Raw genomic sequence first — 25,327 nt, forward strand, 5'->3', positions numbered from 1 at the left:
TAAAACATATAATTTCAGCCTGTTAGAGGCAGCTGAATCAGGTAGCCCTGTAGATGTGAGGCTGCTGTAGGTCCATATCCTCAAGTTCTGCCAGTTCTCGCGAAGCTGAGCAGCTGCTCCTGATGAGTGGGCACAGGGACACAATAAACACAGACAGTGGCCACACACATCAACAAAGATGCAACATATATAATTACACATATATGTGTACATATGCACAAAAAAAATGGATCGCTCTAGTAACTGGTCTTAGATGCTCTGTCGACCCAGTAGCTGGGGTGGCCCCAGATCCTCCAGTCTCCCCAGTTGTGGGCGAGTTGCATATGAGCCGGGAGGTTTGCAATCCCGCTCCTCACTGGCTAATCCAGCGGAAAGTTCACTAGCAACCAAACGTACCCACTCAGAACAAAGCGCACCCAGATGGAAGATAGTTAAAATAGGACTTAAAATGAGAATATAGGGTAGACTATGGTGATCAGGCACAAGTCTCAGCAGGCAAGCCACTGGTTTTCACTTAAGTGACCCCTTTATTCCCCTTTTCACCTTATTTTCCCATGCTTGTTTCTCCCCAGTCCATTTTGATCCCTTCCTTTCCTCCCCAAATTCTTTCCCCGCTTCATTGCTTAACGAGTGCTATGCCTCCTTCAGTCTATGAGGCATATGGGGAAGGGGATCTGTTTGGTTGACTTCTCCTGCTGGCTTCCACACAATGGTCTGACTGTGCTTTGGTAGTCTTGGGCATAGCTGATTCCCTGGGCCCCATTTTCACTGATTAGGCTGCTAGGGTTCTTCCCCCAAACACCGCCAATTTTTACCTGATCCTGTTCCAGATGGTGATTAGCTTTTAATTGCACAGCCTAGCACAGTCTACTGGTAAATCTAAAGCGCATCCTACGTTGCTACAAAATTTAGTGCTTTTATTGAAACAGATAAAGGTAACGTGCTATTTTACCAGAGTCACTATTGCTCTCAATGTTTAAATGTATTGACCTAAAGTGTCAGTATCTGAATCAGCTAATACAAAGATTGATTTTTATTTTTTTTTTGTTCTTTATGTTTTAGGAATGAAGTAATCATACTTCCAGTAATGTACTAATCCTGGAATTTTTTTCTTTTGCAGATTATCAAGTGATCTGACATTCATGGAAGAGAGGAACAAGAATCTTCCTCGCACACATGAATCCTTTAGGTAGGAAACTGGACTTCATATTTCATGCCTATGCTATATATAAATAATATTTAAAATTATTTAAAATTATTATAGGAAGATAATGACTGTGGAGTTGGGCTTGCTAGTTGGTAGAGATTGAAATTCCATCATATTTCAAGAGCGACTTTCAAGTTCTAATGTAAATTTTAACTTTCAAACTGTAAAATGTTACTCTTTACAGCTTATGCTTTTTTTGTCTGTGAAAGACTGCTGTAAAAATAATAATAGTGAAATTATGGCTAAATGTACAGACCACCAGGGAAGAAAACATAATATTCAGGAGCCATGAGACTGGTAAAGGAAGATTGCTATTGTTAGCAAAATCATGTTTTCTTGGAAAAACAAAGACAATAGAGGTGGTATTCAGAAAAGAAGAAAAGAACAAACTAGTAGAGAAGGATCAGTTTTTAGCTTTTGTTACATTTCTAGTATGAATGTGAGCAAAGTGCTTGATCAGTCTCTGTCTTGGTTCCCCATCTGTAAAGTAGGGATAATGGTGCTTTCTTTTTGCTGTCTTGGTCCTTCTCATCAGTTTAGATGTTGAGAGTTTTAAAAAGAGTTTCAGGCTCAGTTCTGTAAAATCAATAGGAGTTAAGTGCATAAATACTTTGACGGAGAAGTGAGCGTCTAAGCTATTTTCAAGAATCTGGGGTTTCATGATTTTTCTTTCTCAAAAATGACTTAAGTCTTTCAGACTAAGGAGCACATTTCCATGGGTGAGAGTAGTTGTTTCATCATCACATGTTGACTGCTAGTCAAAAGAAGGACTACAAAGGGTCACTAGGAGAAGGTTTATTTAAGAAAGAAATTTAGGAAAAACGTATTAGAAAAACTTATATAGGCTTTTCAGGTGAAATCTAAAATAACTTGTCGGTGCTTCCAGTTTATGTAACACAGAAATATGAAGTACTGGGTCCCAAAAAACGAACTGGATGTCTAGGTTCCCTTATATAGCCAACAGCAGGAACTAAGGATCTAATAGGAACTAAGGAACTAAGGAACTAATAGCTTAGACACTCACTTCTCCATCAAAGTATTTATGCACTTAACTCCTATTGATTTTACAGAACTGGGCCTGAAACTCTTTTTAAAAGCACTCCACAAAACCTACATGCTAAAAGTAGCCACCTGGAATCAGTGACAAGAAATTCAGACCAGAGACTTGTCTGAATTCCCTCTCTTCTCTGGAGCTGATACATCTCCATGAAGGCTGTACTGGGTGCCTGAGGGATTCATAATTTGGAGAGTTCCAATTAGGGCTCCTTCAGAGAGGGAAAGCAGAGCTCTGAACACACTGCATATCCACAGCTTTAAATTTGCAGTGTAATCCCAACCATCACTGTCGCTCAGAAACACATCCGTGACAGCGACGCCCGAGTCTTGGCTAGGACATACATCAGTGCTGGCATTTGAGAACTCAGCATAGGAAGGCAGACTCATGCAATGTCCACAGCATCGTTGAATGTATGGCCAGTGGGATTCTGGATGGTGTAACAGACTGTCACATTCTGGCTTTATTCTGCTCTTTATTTGTACTTGGTTTCTTACAGCTATATTTCAGCGTTTCAAATGGTAATGAACTGCAGTGTTTTGAGGGTCCTTAAACTGCCATTCCCCAGGCCTGAAAGATGAATGTTGTTTATCATCATAACTAGCGGGAATGTGAATCTTGTTCAGGACAGATTAGTGAAGTACTTTTGGCTTTAGATTTCTTTAGCAGCACAAGCAAAGCTTGTGATGGACATAATGTCATTGCCAGTGGGTGCTATACAGTTCTTCCCCTTCCTGCAAGTCTGAAAACATTGCAGAGAGAAAATTTTTCTATCTGTGCTGAACTGAGTAGAACTCTGTCAATCTGAAAAAAATTATCCTTCAGCATAGCCAAGAAGGGAAAAGGATGTGAGAACTGGAATTCAATTAGGACAAGGACATTTTTCTCTCAACGCTGCTCCACAGCACCTGATGGTATTTAACTTTCAGCCTCATCTAGTAGTGTTGTGAGTGCAGTTTTCAAACCTACCATTTCATAATATTATTAATTACAGAGTAGGGTTATTTTACAGGACTATCTAGCACTTCTGTGCATTCTAAAACCCCAGCGATCATTTCCATTTCCATCAAGGTGCACTGTTTTCTGGGGTGCAATATGCAGCTGTTGAATCCTATATAAGCAGCTGTGTTAACGGGGATAAACTCAGCTATAGTGCCAGAATGTAATAACTTTGCTGGCATTAAATCAAAACCTCCAAAAAGGAGGCATGTGATCTTTTATTATCAGTTACTTAGCCCTTGGTTTTGCATGACATTCTTGCAAATCAGTGTCCACTGTGTCCCTTATAAAAGAATGCATTCAGTCCTAAAAGTGAGGCAGTCACTCACAGCATCTTAGTTACCCTGTTATGAAAACATTGTCAAGTCATGGATAGGGGAGATGCACTTTTGATATAGTTATGACAAAGTGGGCATGATATTTTTTCTGGTAAAGCAAGTATTTTTAAAAAACAAGACATCTCTCCAGAAGCCTTATAAATGATATTTGAACCACAAATACCAAATGCCAGGCACCTATGGAAACATAGGCACTGGAACAAACGGAATATGGCTAATATGCCTGGAGGTTCCTGGCCACTGCTCTGCTGTTGCTTACATTCCTTCAGAAAGCAATACAAACTTCAGAATGAAGCTCTTCTAAGAGACTTTTAAGCATGACCTTCAAGTAAACAGAGGTTCTGATAATTCTTTAATAGAAAATATTTTGAAAGCATTAGATCTTGAATGTAAAATCGGACATCCAGCCATCTCCTACTTCTGCACAGTTTTCTAAATGTTAATAATTCAAGGTAATTAACATGAATTGAAACACTGGCCTGGGAAACATATATTGGGTCATGAAGTCCAGTCCTCAGCTATTACAAACAACAATGTTATATATATTTCATAATAGATCAGACTACCTGGGAAAACTAAATGAGATTTTTGTGTTTGGAAGGCTCTTCCAGAAACTTACTGCTGTGATGGTAACATTTTTTCTCTAATTTTTGGAGCTAATTATGGCCATCTATTCTTGTTCCAGCATTTGCTAGACATTTACACATTCTTATTTTCCTTCTTTTGATGATAATCTCCTGCTATGTTTATATAAAACAACCATCCCTGTGTGGAGTAAAAAGCCAATTCTTTAAATCGCCACCGTGAGACAGCCTCCATGTCCTTTGCTTATCTTTGTAGCTGTGTTCTAAGTCTGTTCTGAATAGGTTAACCTGTTTGGTATTTTCCCAAGTATAGGTGACCAGAATTGTAAATAGCAATATATATAGAGAGAGTTTAGTCTGTGGCACTAATAGGTCCATATTACTCCCCTGTATCTCTCCTTTTTCACAGCCACATTGCAGAAGTGGTTCACAATCATCTCGTTTTTAAAAAACAAATGCTCCCAAGTAAAAATACTTGATTTTAAATGCATTTATTTCATCCTATCTCTATTTGGTTCTTTAGGTCTTTAGTTTCCAAAATTATCATGTTTTCCTTGCAGAGTGCTCTAACACAGCTCTTCCTGGATGATGCCTCTCTCTTTTTTCGTATTGATAAATTTCATTCTTTTACTCACTGTAGTCAGTTTCTCTTATCTGTCCGTGCTTCACGCAGAAAATAGATATCTGTACAAGTAAAAGAAATAGTCATGGTACGAGTTCTCACAGTATGAGTCTCAGTTTGAAAGTGCTGCATTTTGCAAATGTTCCAACCATTTTCAGAAACAATAAAATATTGTAAGTGGTATCATGTGTACCTGAAATGGTTACTGTTTATGGTTCATTATTTCACCTTCACTTGAGAAAAATGTGCCTAGTTCTTGCATGACCTCAATGGTCTGTGTTCCATATTATATAACACCAAGTTTTCAGATAATTTCTGAAGTTAAACACTAACGTTTGTGCCTGCTGTTTGTTTACAGTCATAAAATTTGCATGTGCTTACACAAAACTGGGATTTGTATTTAAATGGTTAGCTCTCCACTGACTGTATATGCAGAGATTGCTGTATGTGAGTTTAAACCTAACCCCGATGCGATTTTGCAGCCTGTAGCTCAGTCACATGTGTGAAACCTGCCTGGATATTCAGAAGTGGTATATGGAAATGTAGCCAACTGTTGTTGTTCTCCACATTGTCCACAGTAAACACATCTTAGACTCGGTTAAATTAACTGATACTTTGTTTGCCTTTGTGCTTGAAAAACATTTATATGCTGATGGATTATAGTTTCTTGATACAGAAAATTAATTGCATAATGAAAATTGAGTCAGCTGATAAACCACAAAGAATTTTTCCTCAGCAAAGACACAGCTTGTTTCCACACTGCTACACTGAATGGGTTTTGAGCATATAAATACCTGTCAGACATGCTTGGTAGGAGTGGAAAGCTGAGGCAAGAAGTTTCCTATTTAGACAGTAAATTGGTCTTCTTTAGTTCGAAAGAGTGAGGCTGGCTACCGAGAATCTCATGCCGACACCAGTCACACCATCTCCAAGCAGGAAGCATATTGGTGGGAGAAGCAGGACGTTTGCTTTAAGTTATGCTGTCTTTTCTTTAGGGTAAGCAAACAGATTTAGCAGCAACAGGGACTCCTGATCACCCTGAGCTGTAACCTGTATTCGGAGGACATCTAGTGGTGTCAACCCACCGCAGGGACTGGGTCTTCACAGCTGGTGCCTTCCCACTTGCACCTCTGTATTTCAGCCGGGTTCTGCAACGCTGCCTCTGGCCTTTACAGGTTGAAGAAAGAGGAAAAATTGCATCCCATCTTGCATTTTCAACTGAACTGTGAAGTTAGGCTGCTTTGTCCTTGGTTTCTTTTCTCTGATCTTGGTGTTCCCACTTCACCACAAAATCAAATGCGGTAAAAATATGAGTTGAATGCACAGAAGGAGTAGCATTCTTCATCCCAGGTGATCCTGAATTCAACATCGCCAGTCCCAAATATTCAGAAGTCATGAGATTTGCTCAAAAATCATAAACTTCTAAATAAATTTTGGATATTTTCTATTTACCTTCTGTTTTCAGGACTTTCAGCGTTCAAGTATGTTGAGCTCTTCTTTGTACCAACAGGGATAAAAGCGTATTTTTTGTTACTAAAAGGATGGTTTCTCAGATAAATTAATGAGTCTAAAAGTTAGAGCTTTAGAAAGCTTCTTAAGAAAAGCACCCAGTATCCCAAGATGCCAAATAAATATGCAAGATTTGTTAATGCTGTGTAATTGTAATCCTAGCACTGCTAACTGTTCAAAGACATTCAGGAAGACATACTCACTACTCTGTGATTCAGGTTTTTCACTTCTGAAGTGGAACTGTAGGTGTTGCTGCACCTTTTTTGAGAAATAACAAGAATGAATTAGCTTCAATTCAAAAAGGACTTTGATGAAGCCAAGTGATATGTATTACGTGTTAAGCACTGTTATTGGCTGTTGCATCATGGCCTATTTTTCAGCCAGCCCTTGATCTGATATTTCCTCCTGAGGAGAAGCGGACATCATGAAGCAGAAATTGACATCATCAGTTCAAATTATTTTTCTATTTGCTCTGAGTGCAGTGAGTCTGACTGGTGAGTACAACACTTCCTGAAACACTTGTTTTTCCTTAAAACACATTCTTTAGAAAAGTCTGAGGCTTTACCCAATCTATCCTGACCACCACTGGAGCTTCTACATATTTAATCTACTCTCTTCTAAAGTTTTGCATGGAGATTTTGAAAATGGCTTGAGTCCTCTTTTCTTTTTATAATATTAATTTAATGATTATGTGGTGGTGTTGATGAAAGGCACTCACTCCATCCCTACACTCACTCCATGCTTGTCACCTTCTTGGGAATTAGCATCATATGAATAGTAACACTATTAGAGATAATGGTATGGAACTTTAATGAAATAAAGGTAAACTTAGGTTGAAAAGCCACATGCTTTTCATGTCAAAATGTATTGGAATTACTAGGGAATATTCAAATAATTAATACATTCAGGTTGCAATACACAAAATATTCCATACAGCCCATTGATTCCATCTTTTTATTATTTTCCTTACCTATAATTTACCCCAAATATGTGCAAATAGTGGAATATTAGTTCTGTTGCAAAGTGGAAGGGGAAATATATTTTTAAGATGACCCAAAGATAACAATTTTGGATCTTTTAGGAGAAACAAAAGGCTATACATTTACTTCCAAGCTTTTTAATTTAATTTTGAGATAACCGTACACTTTTTAAGTTTAGGTAAAAATGAAATCTTCCTTTGAAAAAGAGAAGTAAAATAATTTTAGTAGCTATTTCAGAAGTTTGAGGTAAAATATATTTACTTTTCTGAAAGTTTTGACCCTTTTTCCAGGCAGGTTTATGTGCCAAATTCAGTCCATAGTTTCAAATGATTTTATTGTCCTCAAAAAGCATTCCTTGCTGAATTTATTCTTCAACAATAACAACAAACAACATTGCCCAACTGTAATATAATTAGCTGGATTTCTGCACTTCCCTAGGTCAATCATACCCTGGAAAACCTAAGATAATAAGATGTCGGTCTCTAGAAAAGGAAACCTTTTCATGTTGGTGGAAGCCTGGCTCAGATGGAGGACTTCCGACCAATTACACCCTGTTCTACAGCAAGGACAGGTAACAGGCAGTGCATACGTATTCTGTAAGTGATCAAGTGATGATTATGACAGAATGAGGGAATTATAACTAATTTATAAAGGTGTTTTTATGAATCCGTGTTAAACCTCGGATACCCAACAAAGGCTACATGAGTCAAATGGCTTTCCCTTGTTGGAAGAAAACATTACCACTACCAGTCCCAAACCTTCAACCTGTCCCTACTGAAACTCATCTGACCTAAAATCCCACTGTTCTAAAGACATGCTGTGAAAGGTGTAGTTTATACATCTTATCAGGAGGCACACAGCTTTTAGCTGAATGGAGTCCTTCTCTGAGGAGGGGAACATCAAGGCACCACAGGGCACCACCTCCATCCAGGGCCCACCCCACTGCCCCAGCCAAGGAGCAGGGCAAGCTGGGGGCAACCCATCCCTGGGCATCGGCCACCTCCCTGGGGACAGGGACAGGCTGAGGCTGGCTGGGCAGGGCCTATGGCTGGGTCAGTAGGGCTGCAGGAAGCTCGACACCAGCCCAGCTGTGGTGGGCTGAAATGGGGACCTGGGCCCCAGGCAGTGCATGAGGAGGCCCTGGGGAGGCTGGTCAGGGGCAGCGAGGGCTGATGGTGCCCCTCAGGGCCTAGCCAAGGAGCTTCTCCCTTACCATGCACAGCAAACCCCCATCTGGAGAAAATCTATAGAGAGTCTTTGCTTCCCCTTCTGGACTTGTAACCAACCTCGTGGTTGCCAAAATGGGGTAAAATCAGATGTGGGTATTGCATCTCAAAAGTTACTGTTTTGGTAAAGTGTGTCTCCCTCATCCTGTTTAAGAATAAAATGTGTGTATGTTTAGTAACTTTGCTTATCCTGTGCTTCTTTGTATAACTGCCCTTTCTTCCTGAAAACATGAAGTCTCAGAACAGGGCCAAGTAAGCAGGGAGGTTCAGAGATTAAATTTCTTTGAATAAATCCAGTCAGGTTCAGAACAGGTAAGGTAAAGCCTCAGACTTCCCTGCTTCAATTAAACAAACTCCAAGTCATTTGGTATTGATCAATCAGGAAAGATGCAGCCTTTAATGAAGTTACCACACCCAACAATGATCTGAGAGCTTTTATTTTATGAAAGTCCAGATGTTTCAAACTCGATCCAAACAGAAATTTTAATGGACATTTTAAGTCATACCTACCACAGCTCAGAACAAGCCTGCTTAGGGATGGGTAGGAGTGCTTCTGTTTCATTAAATCTGCGGAACACCAGGCGCTGCCAAGCACTCCAGATCTGCACCACTGTTGCCTTTCTTAGCTCATTGTCTCTCAGGTACAGTCCCCTTGCTCCCATCTTTTCTTTGTGAACTGGGACAAAACTGCCTGGAAACTAGGAGATCTTGTTATTAACAGTGCATAGAGCATAACAGTGGGACTGAAGTGCATCCTTGAACCACCTCAGCTGGTGCTTTGGGTTTGTGCAGTTCTTCACACCTGGATAGGCTCTGAGTACATCACCCAGTTCAGCTCTAATTGAGTACCAAACAATCCCTCTCCTAAAAAAGCCAAAGACTCGTATAAAGGTAATAGGTAAGAGATCATGAATTAAGCAGATATTTTTTGTTGAGACAGTGATGACAATCATGTCAAAAAGCAAATCTTGCTGCAAACAAAATAATCAATAAAATACTCCTCTGCCGTAGGGCCCATCAGATTACTTTCCAGGGGAAATATGTAAAGAAGATTCTTAGCAACTTTTCTTCTTTAGTCAAAGTGAATGTGTTCAATTTGCCTTTTAACTTGCTTTTAAACATTTTTAAAAATTGCCTTATGCTGTCTCTGGAAATTTCTCTTTACATTCTTTTGTCGATACATTCCTATGTATAAAAAAGGAGATAAATGTGTTCATCCTGAGCAACTGGAGTAAAAATAGCAATGAAGCATTTATGGTAATAGCATTTGACACTCACCAAAATGTTTCCCAAAGGTGGGATTATATATAGGTTTAAGTTAAACATTTCCAATTTCTTTGCTGAAACTAAGCCATTACTAGAATATTACCTGCTTTGCTTAATTTCCTAAACTTTTAACTTTTTAAATCATTTTATTTCAGTGAGGAAAAAATCTATGAATGTCCAGACTACCAAACATCAGGTCCCAGTTCCTGCTACTTTGATAAAAACCACACTAATCCCTGGACAACATATAATATCACTGTAATGGCAACAAATGAGATTGGAAGTAACAGCTCGGATCCTCAGTATGTGGATGTCACCTCCATAGGTACAAAGGGAAGAATGAAATGGAAAACAAACTAGTTGCAGTTGTCTGTGGTTTTTAGTCCCAGAACAAATAGTGGTGAAAAATTTCTTTCCTCAGTATGTGAAACTTGCTATGGAGGAGTGCTTATCTACAGATGATCTAAAATACGCATCTTTAATTTATGTGAAAACTGCATTTTACTTATCAATTAAGTAACTACATATTTTATTGTCATTTTAACTTTGGCTGAAAAATTGGCTTCAGTTTCTAGTTATCTCCAGTATTTCAATTAGACCCAGTGACAGTGTTGTAGGTTCCTAGCACTGCAGATTATAAAACTTTCAAATTAGGTTGATACCTACATTTTCCAAATGTAAACATCTTTCTGGCTGCTGGCATTGCAGTCTTGGGCCCATAAAAATAACTGCCTAAGCACTCTGCAGACACTTGGTATTATTTCATATTCCTAGATCTAGTCTGCTTTCTGCATACACATAATCTACACATTGTAATGATAAATGTACTTAGACTTTTTAGCTATGAAATATCTGACATTTTAATTTTGCAACAGTGGCCTAATGAAACTATGATTTGTATTTCCTTAGCCTAACAAATTCAGAGTAAAGTTTAAGATTTGCTGATACTGTCAGTAGCCAATAAAGCATTATTAGGGAGAAAGGAAAAAAAAAAAAAAAAAGGCTATTGTAGTATTCCATTACAGAAGTGCTGAATGATCTGAAATTAATGTGATGAAATACAAAACCGTAAAGGAGGTGCCTTTTCTGAGAGAAAATTAAATCGTTAATGGCAAACTTTTCATTTATACAGTTCAGCCAGATGCTCCTGTGAACCTCTCTCTAGAAACAAAAACATCTGCTAACATAATGTACCTTTGGGCAAAATGGTCTCCACCTCCAGAAGCTGATGTCAGCTTTAATTCACATGTATATCACTATGAGCTACGACTAAAACCTGAAGAAAAGGAAGAGTGGGAGGTAATGGAAAAATATCTTTATTGTATAAAAGCTTTTTAGTGAGTTCTTTGGTCTGAATTTAACTGGTACTATAAAAATTTTAGTTTCTGTAAGGACAGAAAAAATAATGTAACCAAATCTGATTTAAAAAAACTACTGTAGTGGTGTGCAGATACAGTGAAATTCAAGGTATAGTATAATTGTCGTAATGTTGTATACAAAAAAATCTACTTAGTCCACTGATATAATACTTAATTGCAATTTTTGTCAATGTGTCTGTTCCCAATTGTCACAGTAAGAGACTGCTCAGTTCATATAGTTTAAAACAAGTCAGGATCAAAGCAGTTTATTGATTCATTAGATGTAATTAACAAGCAAGCAGTTAACTGTGCAGTCAAGGTCGTATCGGCAATACAACAGATAAATCACAACACTGGGCACGTAAACATGTTAGTAAACACCTACAAATTTATAAACAAACTTCTATAACTAGTCCCAGAATTATGCTATCTACAAAAATTCCCTTCTCCCAGGAAGGGTGAGTTACAAACACACCCCACCCTCCTGGGAGTACAAACTCACCTATTTCACAGAATCACAGAATGGTTTAGGTTGGAAGGAGCCTTAAAGACCATCTAGTTCCAACCCCCCTGCCATAGACAGGGACACCTCCCACTAGACCAGGTTGCTCAAAGCCCCATCCAACCTGGCCTTGAACACTTCCAGGGATGGGGCAGCCAGAGCTTCTCTGGGCAACCTCTTCCAGTGCCTCACCACCCTCAGAGTGAAAAATTTCTTCCTAAGAGAATCATAGAATCATTTAGGTTGGAAAGGACCTTTAAGATCATTGAGTCCAACCGTAAACCTAACACATAAATACCAGCATTCTTCAGAAAAAAAACCAACCAACATTGATTGCTTAGATCTACCTTCTTCCAGCTTGAAGCCATTACCCCTTGTGCTATCAGTACATGCCCTTGTCCAGCTTTCTTGCTTTACACCCACTTCTGCAGGGGACATGGATGCTTTAACTCAGTGTGAACCCACATCCCTTCGTACAGTGTACTAAGACACAGATCAGTGAGAAATCACCCACACAACCACATGCAAACACCCAGGTGATGGTTCCTGTCTGCTGGAGCCCACGCCATCTGGAGTGCAGCTACTCACAGCATTAGAGAGGGAGACTGCTCTGTCTGGCCCAGGCAAGAGGTCATGGTGCTAGCAGAGCAGCTTCTGGTAGCATCAAACTAAACTTCAGCTACTGATGAAGTTTTCAGTCTCCCCCCCTGTTACAAGTTTTCATGCTTCTTTAATACTGCTTTTCCAGCTGAGCAGCTGACCCTTTTTGTTTCAGAAATCTCTCATTTATTCTTTAGTTACTATTTAATTGGCCTGAAAGACGTCATCATCCTCCTCTTCAACATGATCAGTTGGGGGCAACCCCACTCTCAGAAAGTTTGGGGTGTCCTGCTGACACACACTATTTCCATTGACGTTCCCAGCTGTGGCCATTTAGCTAGGACTGGGCCACAGTACTCCCACAGCTGAGGTACAAGCATAAAATATCATTCTTAAAGTCACAGTCAGAAGGCCTCAATGCTACCTAAATTGTTGATGCCTTAATGATGGAGAAAGCTATGTGTCTTGAAAGACTTCTGAAGATAGATTCGAAGGGCCTGAGGACAGCACCTAATAGTAAGCACTAAAACTAGAAGAAGAAGAGAAGCATTACACAGAGGGTTTATCTGTGAGTTAGACTACCTATAGTGTTCCCTACATTGTGGATCTGATGGAGCACTAACTTATAGAAAGTCTACTATTAAATATGTTCTCGAGCATCAGAAACTCAGTATCACTAAAGTGAGTTTTTCTGTTAAATTGCTACCTTTACTTCTTTGAAATTCACATCTTACAAAATACCTAACCGAAACCCTTGCCTTTCAGAAGTCAGTGACACAAGCGTTTATTTGTTAAAATGGCCCAATTCTTTATTATTTCTCCAGTCCATTTTGTTTTCCAGACAATATCTGTTGGAGTGCAGACACAGTACAAAGTGATGAGGTTACAAGCTGGAGTGAAGTATGTTGTTCAGGTCCGTTGCATGTTAGACCTTGGTGAATGGAGTGAGTGGAGCTCCAAAAGACATATTCAGATCCCCAATGGTGAGTGGATGATTGCTGTTCTGTTAATTGTTTTTAAATTCTAGCTGGTTCGGTGTTGTGAAAGGGACATAAATGGCAGCCCTGAAAATCTGTTTTCTCACACACATACTTCATAGTGCTCGAGGAACAGCTTAATGCATCTTAACCATACTTTGTGTGTAATTGCATATTTAGTCTTGTTGATCCACTCAGGATCCTCTGCTGAAACTGACTATGGCAAACAGGCTGGGATTTATTAGGAAGTCACTTCTGATACAGGTGTGCCAAAATAATTTATTGTTCCTATTCCTCTATTTAAAAATCCTGCTGATTTCACCTGTAGCTATAGATATCAGGTAATGGTACTTGTATAAGAATCATTCATTTTTTCATTAGTAACTGAACTGAAAGCACTGCCATGTCTAAAAGAGCATAACATTTGCAGCTACTATCACATGGAAAAAAGATCTGTGTTTTGTTGGGTTTGAGTGGACACATTAAATATGCATGACATCATATCTTGTTGTCAGACACTTTAGCCAAGTTGGGAGATTGGTGAACTACTTTTAATAGAAAAATATTTTTATGTGTCCCATTTTCAAATCTGCCTTAGGCCATTAGAAATTTGGAAAACCAATGTCCCTACTCTAAATAGTAGAAAATATTTATTATTGATGTAATAGGACCATATTTTGCCACAAATAGATAACTGCAAAAGTTCCAATCGCATCAAGATTTTGACTAGCATCATCCTATTCAAAATTTAAGCATTTTCCTCTGCCCTACTCTAAGTGCTTTGCTTGAGTCTATAAAAACATCATCAGGAATCCAAATAATTATACATTGCTTGGCAGCAATCAGGCAAGTAGCCTGACTACTGTGCATAACGTCACTTTACAAGGAAATATGAGAGCTGCTTCTTTGTATCTGGAATCAGCTCAACATAGGTACTTCAGAAGAGAATTACTGGCAAGGACATAAACAAATGGGCAAACACTTATATTTGTCATTTTTTTTCCTGTAAAAGACAAAACAAATGACAGTGTTTTTTAAACATTCAGAAGCATCTTAAAACACATTTTCGAAGGAAAAACGGTTTATATAGAAAATAGATTGGATAGCAGAATGTATTTTAAATCATTGATAGAATCTACGGTGACAATATTTGAGCACCCTTTACCAGATTTGGAGTCAGAGAAGAGCTACAGCCAGGGAACTGAAACATACTTCCTCAGCAGCTGCAGTGGGAAAGGATTTTGAATCCAGGTCAAAAAAGCAGGCCTTTCCTATGCTAATATGATGCAAACCTTTTTATTTCCTTGTAGAAAAAAATATATTCTCCTGTGCTTTGCTTGATATTATCAATTCAGGGTTGACCTAATCCATTAAACTTACTAATTAGTTCATTTCTTTATCTCTTACAGGAGAGTCACCTCCTGAAAAGCCTACAATAATAAAGTGCCGTTCTCCAGAAAAGGAAACATTTACTTGTTGGTGGAAACCTGGTTCAGATGGAGGACATCCTACTAACTACACTTTACTTTACAGCAAAGAAGGGTAATAAACTGTGTATAATTATTCAGTGTTTTATTGGAAGGACCTGGAAAACCAATCCTGATTGGTTTTGCATTTAGGAGATGTTATTTTCCATAGCATATGTTTTTGTCCAAGTGACATATTCTGGAATAGCCATAGCAGCAACATATTTAAAGATGAAATAGGATCTCTTTATAATGTCAGGTTTTTCAAATTTCTGTGAATTCTTCTGCCTTGAAAGACAGATTTCCTTGAAAGTTGCTTTGGCCCAGCATCTGCATAATAGCATGCAGTACAAATGCACAGTCCTGTAGCTCTTTGGCCACACAGCCCTAGAAATAAAGCTTTCCAAAATGACCAGATATTAAAATTGTCATCTTCTGATAATGCTTATATTGCACGACTAGGCCATGAATGCTTCCTGGCTTCCGCAGTAATCTTGGTCTTGGATCTTAGATCAAGTGCAAAATGTTCATTTTAGAGTACTTAATATTTTCTTTGGGTCCTGTGAACTATTTTTTGTTCATTCACCACTGTTCAGCTTTGCACTGACCTAACTGGATGCTAAACTCTGTACTTGTCAGCTCAGAGACAGGTCTTAGTGGAAAAAGACAGATACTGGTCCAGCCAGCCAGGGCACAGCGTGAGGTCCACATCCACAACTTTTGTTATTGAGGAGCCTGGAAACAAGTACTACATACTCAACTTTCTCCCTATTCTTGCTCCCTTTGGGAACCTTGGGAATGGATTTGGAAGAGAGGTACAAAGTAGGTTTTTTTGAGGAACAGGTGATGAAAGACCAAAATAGATTCTGAAAGCATATTAATGAAATATGTGGAACTCATGTAATGTGAAATGAACATTGGTAATACTGAGTTTTTAATAGATGGGTTAGAAGACTCCAGCAATCACCTCTACTCTACGGGCTGTGCAGTGCACAATGGCATTCAGAAAAGGAAGAGCTGCACTCTACTAGCCCACTGCTGCATCTACAACAGCCTAAGTTCCTCAGGATTTTTGGTCTTTATTTTGGGGGGAAAATGCTTACTACATTGGAATTGTCCAATGACTCCTTAGTTTGAAAGCAGTTTTCTGATTTTCTTCACATTGCCAGGCATGAAAAATCTGATCTAGCCCTAAACAATGCTGAACTACTAGTAATCAAGGTCAGGTGGTTTAGTCTGTGTAATCTAATCACTGTGATTCTTCCATTTCAGAGAAGAACAAGTTTATGAATGTCCAGATTACAGAACTGCAGGCCGCAATTCATGCTACTTTGATAAAAAGCACACCTCCTTCTGGACGATATACAATATTACTGTGAGGGCAACTAATAAAATGGGAAGTAACATCTCTGATCCTCATTATGTGGATGTGACTTACATAGGTAAGAGATAAAAAGTATTTTCTGTGGCATGAAATAGTTCAAAATTATGAATTTTGCCACAAGAATTTTATTCCAGCTCTTCTCATATATAGTGGTATATCCAAGTTAAAAACTTGTAAGAACAATAAGATCTTATCTGGTGTAATAATAAATCTATATTCATCCCTTTACCATTCTTTTTTGAAAGGAAATCTAAAAACGCTAAAAGCTTTAAAACTGCATTCAGATAACCATTTATTGGTTTTCTGTATTTCTTTCAGTCAAGCCCTAAGAGACAGCATCCAGCTAAAATCTTTTTCCACTCTACCCACAACTGAAATCAAATTGATCTTTTAACTAATAATACTTAAATTTGATTACCTAAAAGTAGTTCCCAGACCCTAGAGAAGCTGAATTAGTGCTTTTTATAGCAGTATACTGATAATATCTTTTCTCAGACTTTTTCCACAGAGTGACTGCAGACAAGTATTAAGATTTTTTTCTAAGGGAACGGAACATTATCACCAGTAACCATTTTGTTATCAAGGATCTGGCTGCCAGGAGTCTGACAGCTGGAAAAGGGCTGCTGGAGAAAAGGCTTTACATTTTACCTCCATGCCCTGACTACTTATGTGATGAAGATTTGCATAAGACAGTGGTAAAATACATGCACGATAGCAGAAGCTCTACCTCTGACTGAGGAAGCTGCAAGCCTGACTGTAGCAGAAACCTGCATTCCATTTTGGTTTATTTTTGAGATATAGTCAGTGTTTTAATATTACTGGTTTGCTTTATTTTTAAATATCCTTACATATGCATATGGGGATTATGCTGTTGCATTTTCTGAATGTAAAAGATGGGGGGAGGGGCAAGTTTCATCAGCTACATCCATGTCTTCAGGATTCCTAAACATATATGCCAACTCTGATAAGATTATGGTAAAACACAACTTTCATAACACACCATTAAAGATGTTGACTTTGAGACATAGTTGTGGGGAAAGCAACAATAAATAGTAATGTAAGAAAAAGGTATTTCTGGTGATAAATGATTAAGGCAAATCTCAAAGAGAACTCAACGTATTTACTGTTCTTCATTTTCTTCTTCAAATTCATAAATGCATGCTTACTTTATTGGGAAACTCTTGATCCCTGTATTGCAGCACCAGTTCTAAATTACTAGACATAATGGAGGTGGCAACTCACCACTTACACCATTTTGTATTTCTTCCTAAGATGCAAGGAAAAATTAATTTAGACTCTTATTGTCAGTTCTTTTATTTTAACAGTACAGCCAGATCCTCCTGTGAATGTAACTCTGGAATTAAAAAAGCCACTAAATAGAAAACCATACCTGGTCTTGACATGGTCTCCACCCCCTCTGGCTGATGTCAGATCTGGATGGCTTACCCTTGAATATGAGTTGCGACTAAAGCCTGAAGAAGGAGAGGAATGGGAGGTAAGGATGTTACAAGTTTTTGCTAGATGTTTTCTGATCAATTACATTTTTTCAGCTAGGTCCCATGACTGAATGTAATGAAGCAGGCACACTGAATAGGTCATCATTTTTCAAAAGTGCTTGTGTGATCTACAATTGCGTACTGAGAATACTGGAATCTCAGATGCTGTTGTGTGATAGCAGGTGATAAAGTACTTATTTTCAATTGTGGCCATTATATATTAATCTTATTGGCATTACAGTTTAAATTGTTCGTTCTCATTTAGTCAGGTTTCTTTTGTGATAATTTGTTCTTAACCACAAACACTTCTTAGGGAACAGAAAGCTCAGTGACATTATGTAAAATCACTTAAAATTGTACAAATAGCCATTAGGCGGTAGTTGTCATGACCACATAATAATAATTGTTTATAGCCAGGACCTGCAACTCAAACAACTGGGTGGCAAATTAAAGACCTCATCTATTGGTGTTTGGCTGTGTCCCCTTCTTTGTTACAATACTTCCCAGCCATCTCTTTACCTCCTCCTTCCTTCCCCCTGCCACTGCACTTCCCAGCCCCCTGGATGTTGCAAGATCCACTTTTTACTAACAACAGTTCCACCAGCTCCTTTTCTCGCTGCATTTTTTTCCCTCATCTCTGTTTCTTGCCTCCTTCTCTTCCTCTCATCATTGCAGTTCCCACCATTACCACAGTTCATCCCAATTTGCCATATGCTCATGGTGTGTTTTTGTAGTAGTTTAATTTGCATGGTATAGTGGAGCCATATCTCATTCCCACTGAATTATGTTACAAAGCTGAACTATAGAGATAAAATAAATGTACTGTTATTCCATGCCTGCATAACAATTATTGGGAAGCTACCCAGAATTGTTCTATATTCTCAACTTGGTTATCAAGACTTAAACTAAGTTGTGATTTTCATAGAAATAATAGAAAAATGTCTCTATTTTATATGCCATTTATTATTTCTATTGAATTTCCAGACTATTTTTGTTGGACAGCAAACACAATATAAAATGTTTAGTTTAAATCCCGGAAAGAAGTACATTGTGCAGATTCACTGCAAACCAGACCACCATGGATCATGGAGTGAATGGAGCTCTGAAAAGTACATTCAGATCCCTACTGGTGAGTGGCCGGGCATCCATTCAGTAACTGTTACTACATGGAAGTTCACGTAGCGCTTTTGTTAGGTGTTTGTGGCACCCATGCAGATTGACATCCCATAGTTTCCCTAGGACAGGTAAGAACGTCATTACTAAGGTAACGGAACTCCCAGCATCACTGCACCACACCCAGTTAGCTTTCCTCTTTATTACTTTTTGAAGTTAAGAAAGTGAATCAATTTCTTTCTTTATTTAAACCATGTCCTTTCTGTTTATTGCCTCATTTGTTCTCATGACGGTAGTTTTTAATTAAAAGAATACCAGTAACTGCATTAAAACTGCTACATAGAAAACAATGAGTGACTGCCTTCGGACAGTAACAGCTCTTTACTCTTTATCTGGAATGAATTTGAAATAAAACACCTCAATGTAAAAAGTGTCATGTTACAATAGAAATCCTTAAAAATATCTAGTCCTAGATTATTTAACCCAGCACTTAATTAATTGTATGATATGTATTTGATAAGGAAATGACTACAGTGTTGGCATAATTAGATTTGAACCCAATTGCTATAACTGGCTGTGACAAATTTTCCCTCTGCTTACATTTTTGTATCATTTTTTCCAAGAGACTTTATTTCTTGCACAATGCCATTAATAAAAAGTATATTTATTATCAGATATTACAATCATTGTTGAGATCCATCTGTGGTAGTAAAGGCCTCTAGATTCAATACCAAATTTGGCAGTTTGGACCAAATGTAAAAATAAAAGTAATTTGAGACTTTTTTGCATGCTGATTATGCACGTGTCCTTAAAAAATTCTGTTTGTTTCCTAGACTTTAGAGTAAAAGATATGGTTGTGTGGATCGTTGTTGGTGTCTTGTCATCTCTTATATGTTTAATCATGAGCTGGACAATGGTTTTGAAAGGGTACAGGTAAGTCACCAATTTCACAATTGCATGGAGTTGAAAATCTCAGAAAACTTTTCAAAAATAGACTGCTAACGTTTGATTGAATTTCCTATATGTTTTGTGTTCTCTTATAAAATACAATTTACAGGTATTTTACTGTAAATTTGCATCTGATAAAGAGGTATTTCTGTTCGTTAGGGAAACCAGGCTAAATTCTCAATTGGTAAAGATATGTGTCTATTCGATCTGACCATCTTCATTAGCCACATAAGTATTCAGCATCATAGACATCATTTGGAGTATACCTGCTCCTGTAGAAGACATGCCTTTTGTTTTTGCCCTCATTCCCTAAAGGAAACAAGGTTATATTGTGAGGTTGTCTTTCTGCCCACCTGTCTGTCAATGCCTCAAATAATTTATTAGAACACTGGCTAGTTTCAGTCAAATCTGAAAGAGAAAGGTGTTGCAAAGGTTTATCACTTTTGTACAAGTCTTACAAAAAAACCTGGCTGAGTAGAAGAAAGAGAGAGAAACTGTTGATGGAAAAAACATCAGAATTCATTTGTCATAAATCCTGTTTAGTGTAGTAGTCAGCTGACAGTCAAGTGCATACATATAGGCCCACTAGTCCTCCTGAACTGTACTGCTTCTGGGCCAGCGATGAAGTTACAGTGATATTAGAGAAATGGAGGTTAAGGGACAAAGGACATTAACAGTGTTACTCTTTCTTATAAATACATCTAAGGGTAACTTCTGAACTGTAACGGGATTTGTAAATTACCTGGTTTGAGAGGTAGACAGGAAACTGAGGTCCAACAGGAAGGTATCAGATATGGGAGAAGTGTTTAAAATGTCAGTCACATTCTGAGGAAATGAGAGAACAAATAGGGAGATAGGGCCCATACTTACACTTTGTGTGTTTGTTCTGTTTTTTCAGAATGGTAGCCTTTATCCTACCACCAGTTCCGGGACCGAAGATAAAAGGCATAGATACACATCTCTTAGAGGTGAGCACCACTGATAACAACAAAAGAATTCACCGTTACTTACTTTTCCAAATTATGTACCAGCAAACACAGCTACTATAATAAAGTATAAAACAGCTTCAACTAGTTTAATCAATGTTAAAAATAAGCGACACTTTCAGATTGATCATGTGGCGGGTATGTGTGAGACAGAGTCTTGCCTTGCACTAGCAGTAGGCGAGTGTTTGAGAACAGGGTTTGTGACCACAGCTGTTCCCTGGGACACCATGAGAGCCAATGCCTGTGTGATCTTCCTAGTAGTTCTTACGGAAGTTGCTCTCCACAGTCTCTTGCCATGCTGAGGAGACAGGACATGGCTGCTCTATCATTCTCCTCCATTTCCTTCTTGTTAAACCCATGAGACCCATACCTGCCAAAAGCTCCCTAGTCCTCCCATTTTAGAAACATGAATTCTGGGATTGCGTCTCCCCATTGACGGAACTCAAGAAATTTTCTTCTGTTCTTCCACTATTTTCTGCAGCAGTAGAAATCCAGTTTAGGTCTAGTGATATCACTATCAAAGTATCTGTATATTAAATATGTAGATTGTTCACAATTGTTCCAGTCAGATAAACCCTAAGGCTAACAATGAAAAAAATATATCTTATTTATTATGCCCTTAGACAGGAAAATCTGAAGAATTATTGAGTGCTCTTGGTTGCCATGGTTTCCCTCCAACATCAGACTGTGAGGAACTACTGATAGAATATCTGGAGGTAGAGGACAGTGAGGATCAGCAGCTCATGCCAAGCCATGACAATGGTCATCCCAGTAAAAATGCAAGAATGATACCCAAGGAAACAGACAGTGACTCAGGCCGAGGGAGCTGTGATAGCCCTTCTCTTCTATCTGAGAAGTGCAGGGAGTGCCACACCCTTCCATCAACACTTCAAATACAAGGCGTTAGAGATGTTCAAGAAAATAAAGGAGGAAAAAGGAGCTGGGAAACTCAGTGTGCAGCATCTGAACAGAAAATACTCCTTCTCAACAATGAGAGTACAAAATCATCCACATGGCCTGCAGCTCAGTTACCTAATAATCAGCCTCCTATGTTTGCCTACCACAGTACTGTAGATGCACATAAGATAGCACTGAATACCACAAATGTGAACATTGCACCAGTTTTGGTGGGAAATGAAGAAAAGCATCAGTCACAATATCCTATCACTGAAACTGTCCACAATGACATGGGAAAACAAAGAGAGATGGACAATTTCCATTCCAAAACTGACCAAACCACAGTTCAGGTCAAACAAAACAGACCTAATGATAAGTCACCTTTTTTGAATCCTAAACTAATGGATTATGTAGAAGTTCACAAAGTCAGACAAGATGAGGATCCAGCAGTATTACTGAAACATAAGGAAAATGGTGGAAAGAATGAAAAATACACTGTTCCAGGAACCAGCAAAGAATATACCAAGGTCTCAACAGTTGTGGACCATAACATCATAGTACTAATGCCAGATTCATGCATCCAGCACACATCTGTGTCTCAAGAACCTGCAATGGAAATGTCTCGGAACCTTCAGCAAGGTCAAGCTGAGAAAAATATGAGCTATTGTCTGACAGTTCCAAGCGAGTGCAAAAGAGAGACCACTGCATCAGAGTACATGGACCCATCTTCCTTTATGCCCTCCTTTAAATAACTAGTAGTTAGTACAGTACACACTTAGTTGTTATGTGCAGTAAAACAAATCCACATAGCAAATAGTTCCTTAAAAAAGCCTAGCCTCCTATGTGTATTATACAAAGAATAAAATTAACTGTGGGTTGAGGTAATAATCATGGAAGCAAACCTTGGATCATTAACACATGTTTCTGACACAGGGAAATGAGGAAATGGGTATTATCGGCCATGAAAAATACATTGTAAACTAATTATTCAGCTCTGCAGATCTTTTATTAGTTGATTAAACCTGAGGGAATACTGCAGATTCAACAAACATCAAAATTGTTATGGGTCAGTCAGTACACCACAGTGATCTGAGCAGTTCCTAAATCAGACAAATTGCACAACAGCATTCTGATCTATAATGTATTTTCTTCTGAATGCATTCTGACACTAGATTAAGTTTTCTTTACATTTTTTTCTCAATCCTTAAGAAAAAAAAAGGAGCTCTTATAGATGGCAAGTCATATATAAAAGAAAATATATTCAACAAATTACAGTAAAATAACAAATTCTTCTAAATATATTTTTGCTTTGTTTCAATGTGACAAAAGACTGCATCCCACTCATATCCTAGTCCAATGAAACCAAACATGAAAAAAATAGGACAATATTTTATATACTGCCTTACTGTATATAATATACAATTCTACTTTAGTACAAGCCCATATGTTTAACAAGGTATTTTTGAAGGCTATTTTTCTATTACCAAAAAAGCGCAAAATAAAATATTTTTTAATTTCCCAGTGCTATTTAACTACTTTGGAACTTTTCTGTTTCCTTCTGCTGAGACAACAGTAACAAATAAAGCCACCATTTCTATACAAAGCATAAAATTAAACTTTATACTAATTACTATGAAGTAATTTTTAAAGTATATTTCTAATATATTGCAGATGTATTACTATTTTAATTGTAAATTATTTATTTCACTTGTTTTTTATCTCCTGTAATTATAAAATTAAAATAGAATCTAGGTTTTGAGAGCAAAGCTTCTTTCCCACTGAATTTGTACTCTGATACCAATCATGAATGGAATGGTGTTCTCCTGCATCCTTAGACATTGCACTTTTCTCTGAGCCTGGAAGACAAGTTTGAAGTCAGTTTTTTCATAATGAACTCATCAACAGCAATTTTGGAATCCCGCCTCCAAACTCAAAGATATGAGGCATAAAGTCTGAATCAGAGCTCTGCTGAAATAGCAGTGGGAATGAGGAAAGGATTCTGTGTACTTGGGGCTGGACAGATGTCCCTGGAACAGCAGTGGGAACAGTGAGGATCCCTCATATCCCATGTAACTGAAGGCAGAATCAAAATGATACTGGAATGGCTCCGAACTTACTGTGGTCTTTCCTTCTTGAAATGAAACTTCAATTTACTCCAGGAAATTATGACCAAGTGATGACTGATTAAAACTCGGCCAAGTATTTAGCCAGCTTCACTAGCTTCAGGGTAAATTGGAACATAAGGTAAGGGAAATTGTACTGTACATGTGAAGGAAAGTGTATTTACTATAGATAAGCTCTCTTCTGTTCTTGTCCTTTCTGAACAGCTTTACATTTCTCCAGTTTTGCATGATTTTATGCACTGAGACGGCCTTCCTGCAGTATCAGGTAACCGGCTGCAGAGCAAGCCAAGAGAGACTTTCAGATTTTGAAGGTCCCAGAAGGCCACATCTAATTTCGCAAATCAGATTCTCACCTTTTTCCTTCATGCCATGGAACTGCTCAAGTACAGATCAGTCAACCTGTCTAGCACTTTCGCTGGCAGGACTTTAGAACTCAACTAATTATCTGTATGTCTGTAAACATATGTGTTGGTATATACTGTAACACTTACTTTAGACATCAGATTTAGAGCCTGTGTCCTCTATACAGGCAATGTACTGCCCACTTCCAGGGGTTCACCAGAACAGTCTGGATACTCTGCTGAATGTGTAGGGCGGTATCTTAGATTTTTAATTCAGCCACTTATTTAACACTTGAAGACATAAGCAGCCAAACATAAATTTTTATTTAGTTATAGTTAACAGGACAATTTTACTGTAGCATTTTTAATGTATCTTACAAATTTTCTGGGGATGCTAAAAGTACTGCAAATAAACTATCAACTTATCAGTCAAAACTAGAATGCTTGGCAGGGCAGCAATTTGTGTGTGTGTGTGTATGCAAGCTGATAAAATACTCCTTCTGACAGTGCTTCATTTACTCTTCAGTTTTCTGACTGAATCTGACAGAGCTGATCCGGATCAGACACATTCTCTTTCTTTACACAGATAGCCATATCTGAGCCGAGCCGTTTTTTAATACTCCTAATGCCAAGCATAAAGACATGCTGCTACAGGCCTTCTGTGATGCATCTGGTGATGTACAGAGGCTATAGAATCTTATCAAGCCACAGCCTATAGATTTTCCTTACACAGTGGATTTCTTAGAGTAAAACACAGGTGACTACGCAGATGTTGTAAACCAAAGCAAGTATGGATAAGGTGTCAGCAGCAGGCTGTTGCTGTCATAATGATTACTTTGGACCTGAGGCAGATACAACTTTTAGCAGATTTTAAGTGTGTGATTCATCCTGCCTAGCTGTAGGTATGTATATGTGTATCTCCAGTAATCCACACAGAAAGAGCCTGGGTGGAAGAGTTTCTATGCTTTGCCATAATTTGTTACTGAAACTGCAAAATAGCTTTAGCTTAAATTACACTATGAGGTGTAGATTCTTTCCCACCTTTGCTGATGAACATCTCAATATGCCAAATCATCACGGCTTTCTGTGAAATGGGAAATTCAGCCAGAGTGGAAAAGGTGCATTTGCTTGTTGAGCTGTGTTAGCTAAGCTTTTTGAAGGATTTGCTAGCTAAATGCAATGTGAACACAATTTTCATAAATATATTTCATTCTTTAAGCTGAAAAAAATATGCAGGATGATTATTTTTCCCTTGGATTTGCTTTTATTTTCCAAAACACCTTGTTAGTCCCAAGGTGGAGCAACACCTTCTGAAAGTGGCCTTTAACATCTGAAAGTACATTATGAAGAG

General features: G+C 38.2%; 1 protein-coding gene across 1 annotated transcript; it reads left to right on the plus strand.

The window, feature by feature from the left end:
* Window positions 1-1,121: 1,121 nt before the first annotated feature.
* PRLR (prolactin receptor) lies at window positions 1,122-22,297 on the plus strand. The gene is made up of 13 exons (XM_009894684.1): window positions 1,122-1,189; window positions 6,694-6,807; window positions 7,732-7,864; window positions 9,941-10,110; window positions 10,918-11,084; window positions 13,087-13,228; window positions 14,632-14,764; window positions 15,961-16,130; window positions 17,398-17,567; window positions 18,553-18,697; window positions 19,515-19,614; window positions 20,528-20,597; window positions 21,239-22,297. The coding sequence occupies exons 2-13, from the start codon at window positions 6,738-6,740 to the stop codon at window positions 22,262-22,264; spliced, it is 2,496 nt and encodes an 831-aa protein (XP_009892986.1). The 5' UTR covers window positions 1,122-1,189; window positions 6,694-6,737; the 3' UTR covers window positions 22,265-22,297.
* The last annotated feature ends 3,030 nt before the right edge of the window (window positions 22,298-25,327 follow it).

Source organism: Charadrius vociferus, unplaced genomic scaffold (assembly GCF_000708025.1).
Source record: "Charadrius vociferus isolate BGI_N301 unplaced genomic scaffold, ASM70802v2 scaffold450, whole genome shotgun sequence".
NCBI classification, from domain to species: domain Eukaryota; kingdom Metazoa; phylum Chordata; class Aves; order Charadriiformes; family Charadriidae; genus Charadrius; species Charadrius vociferus.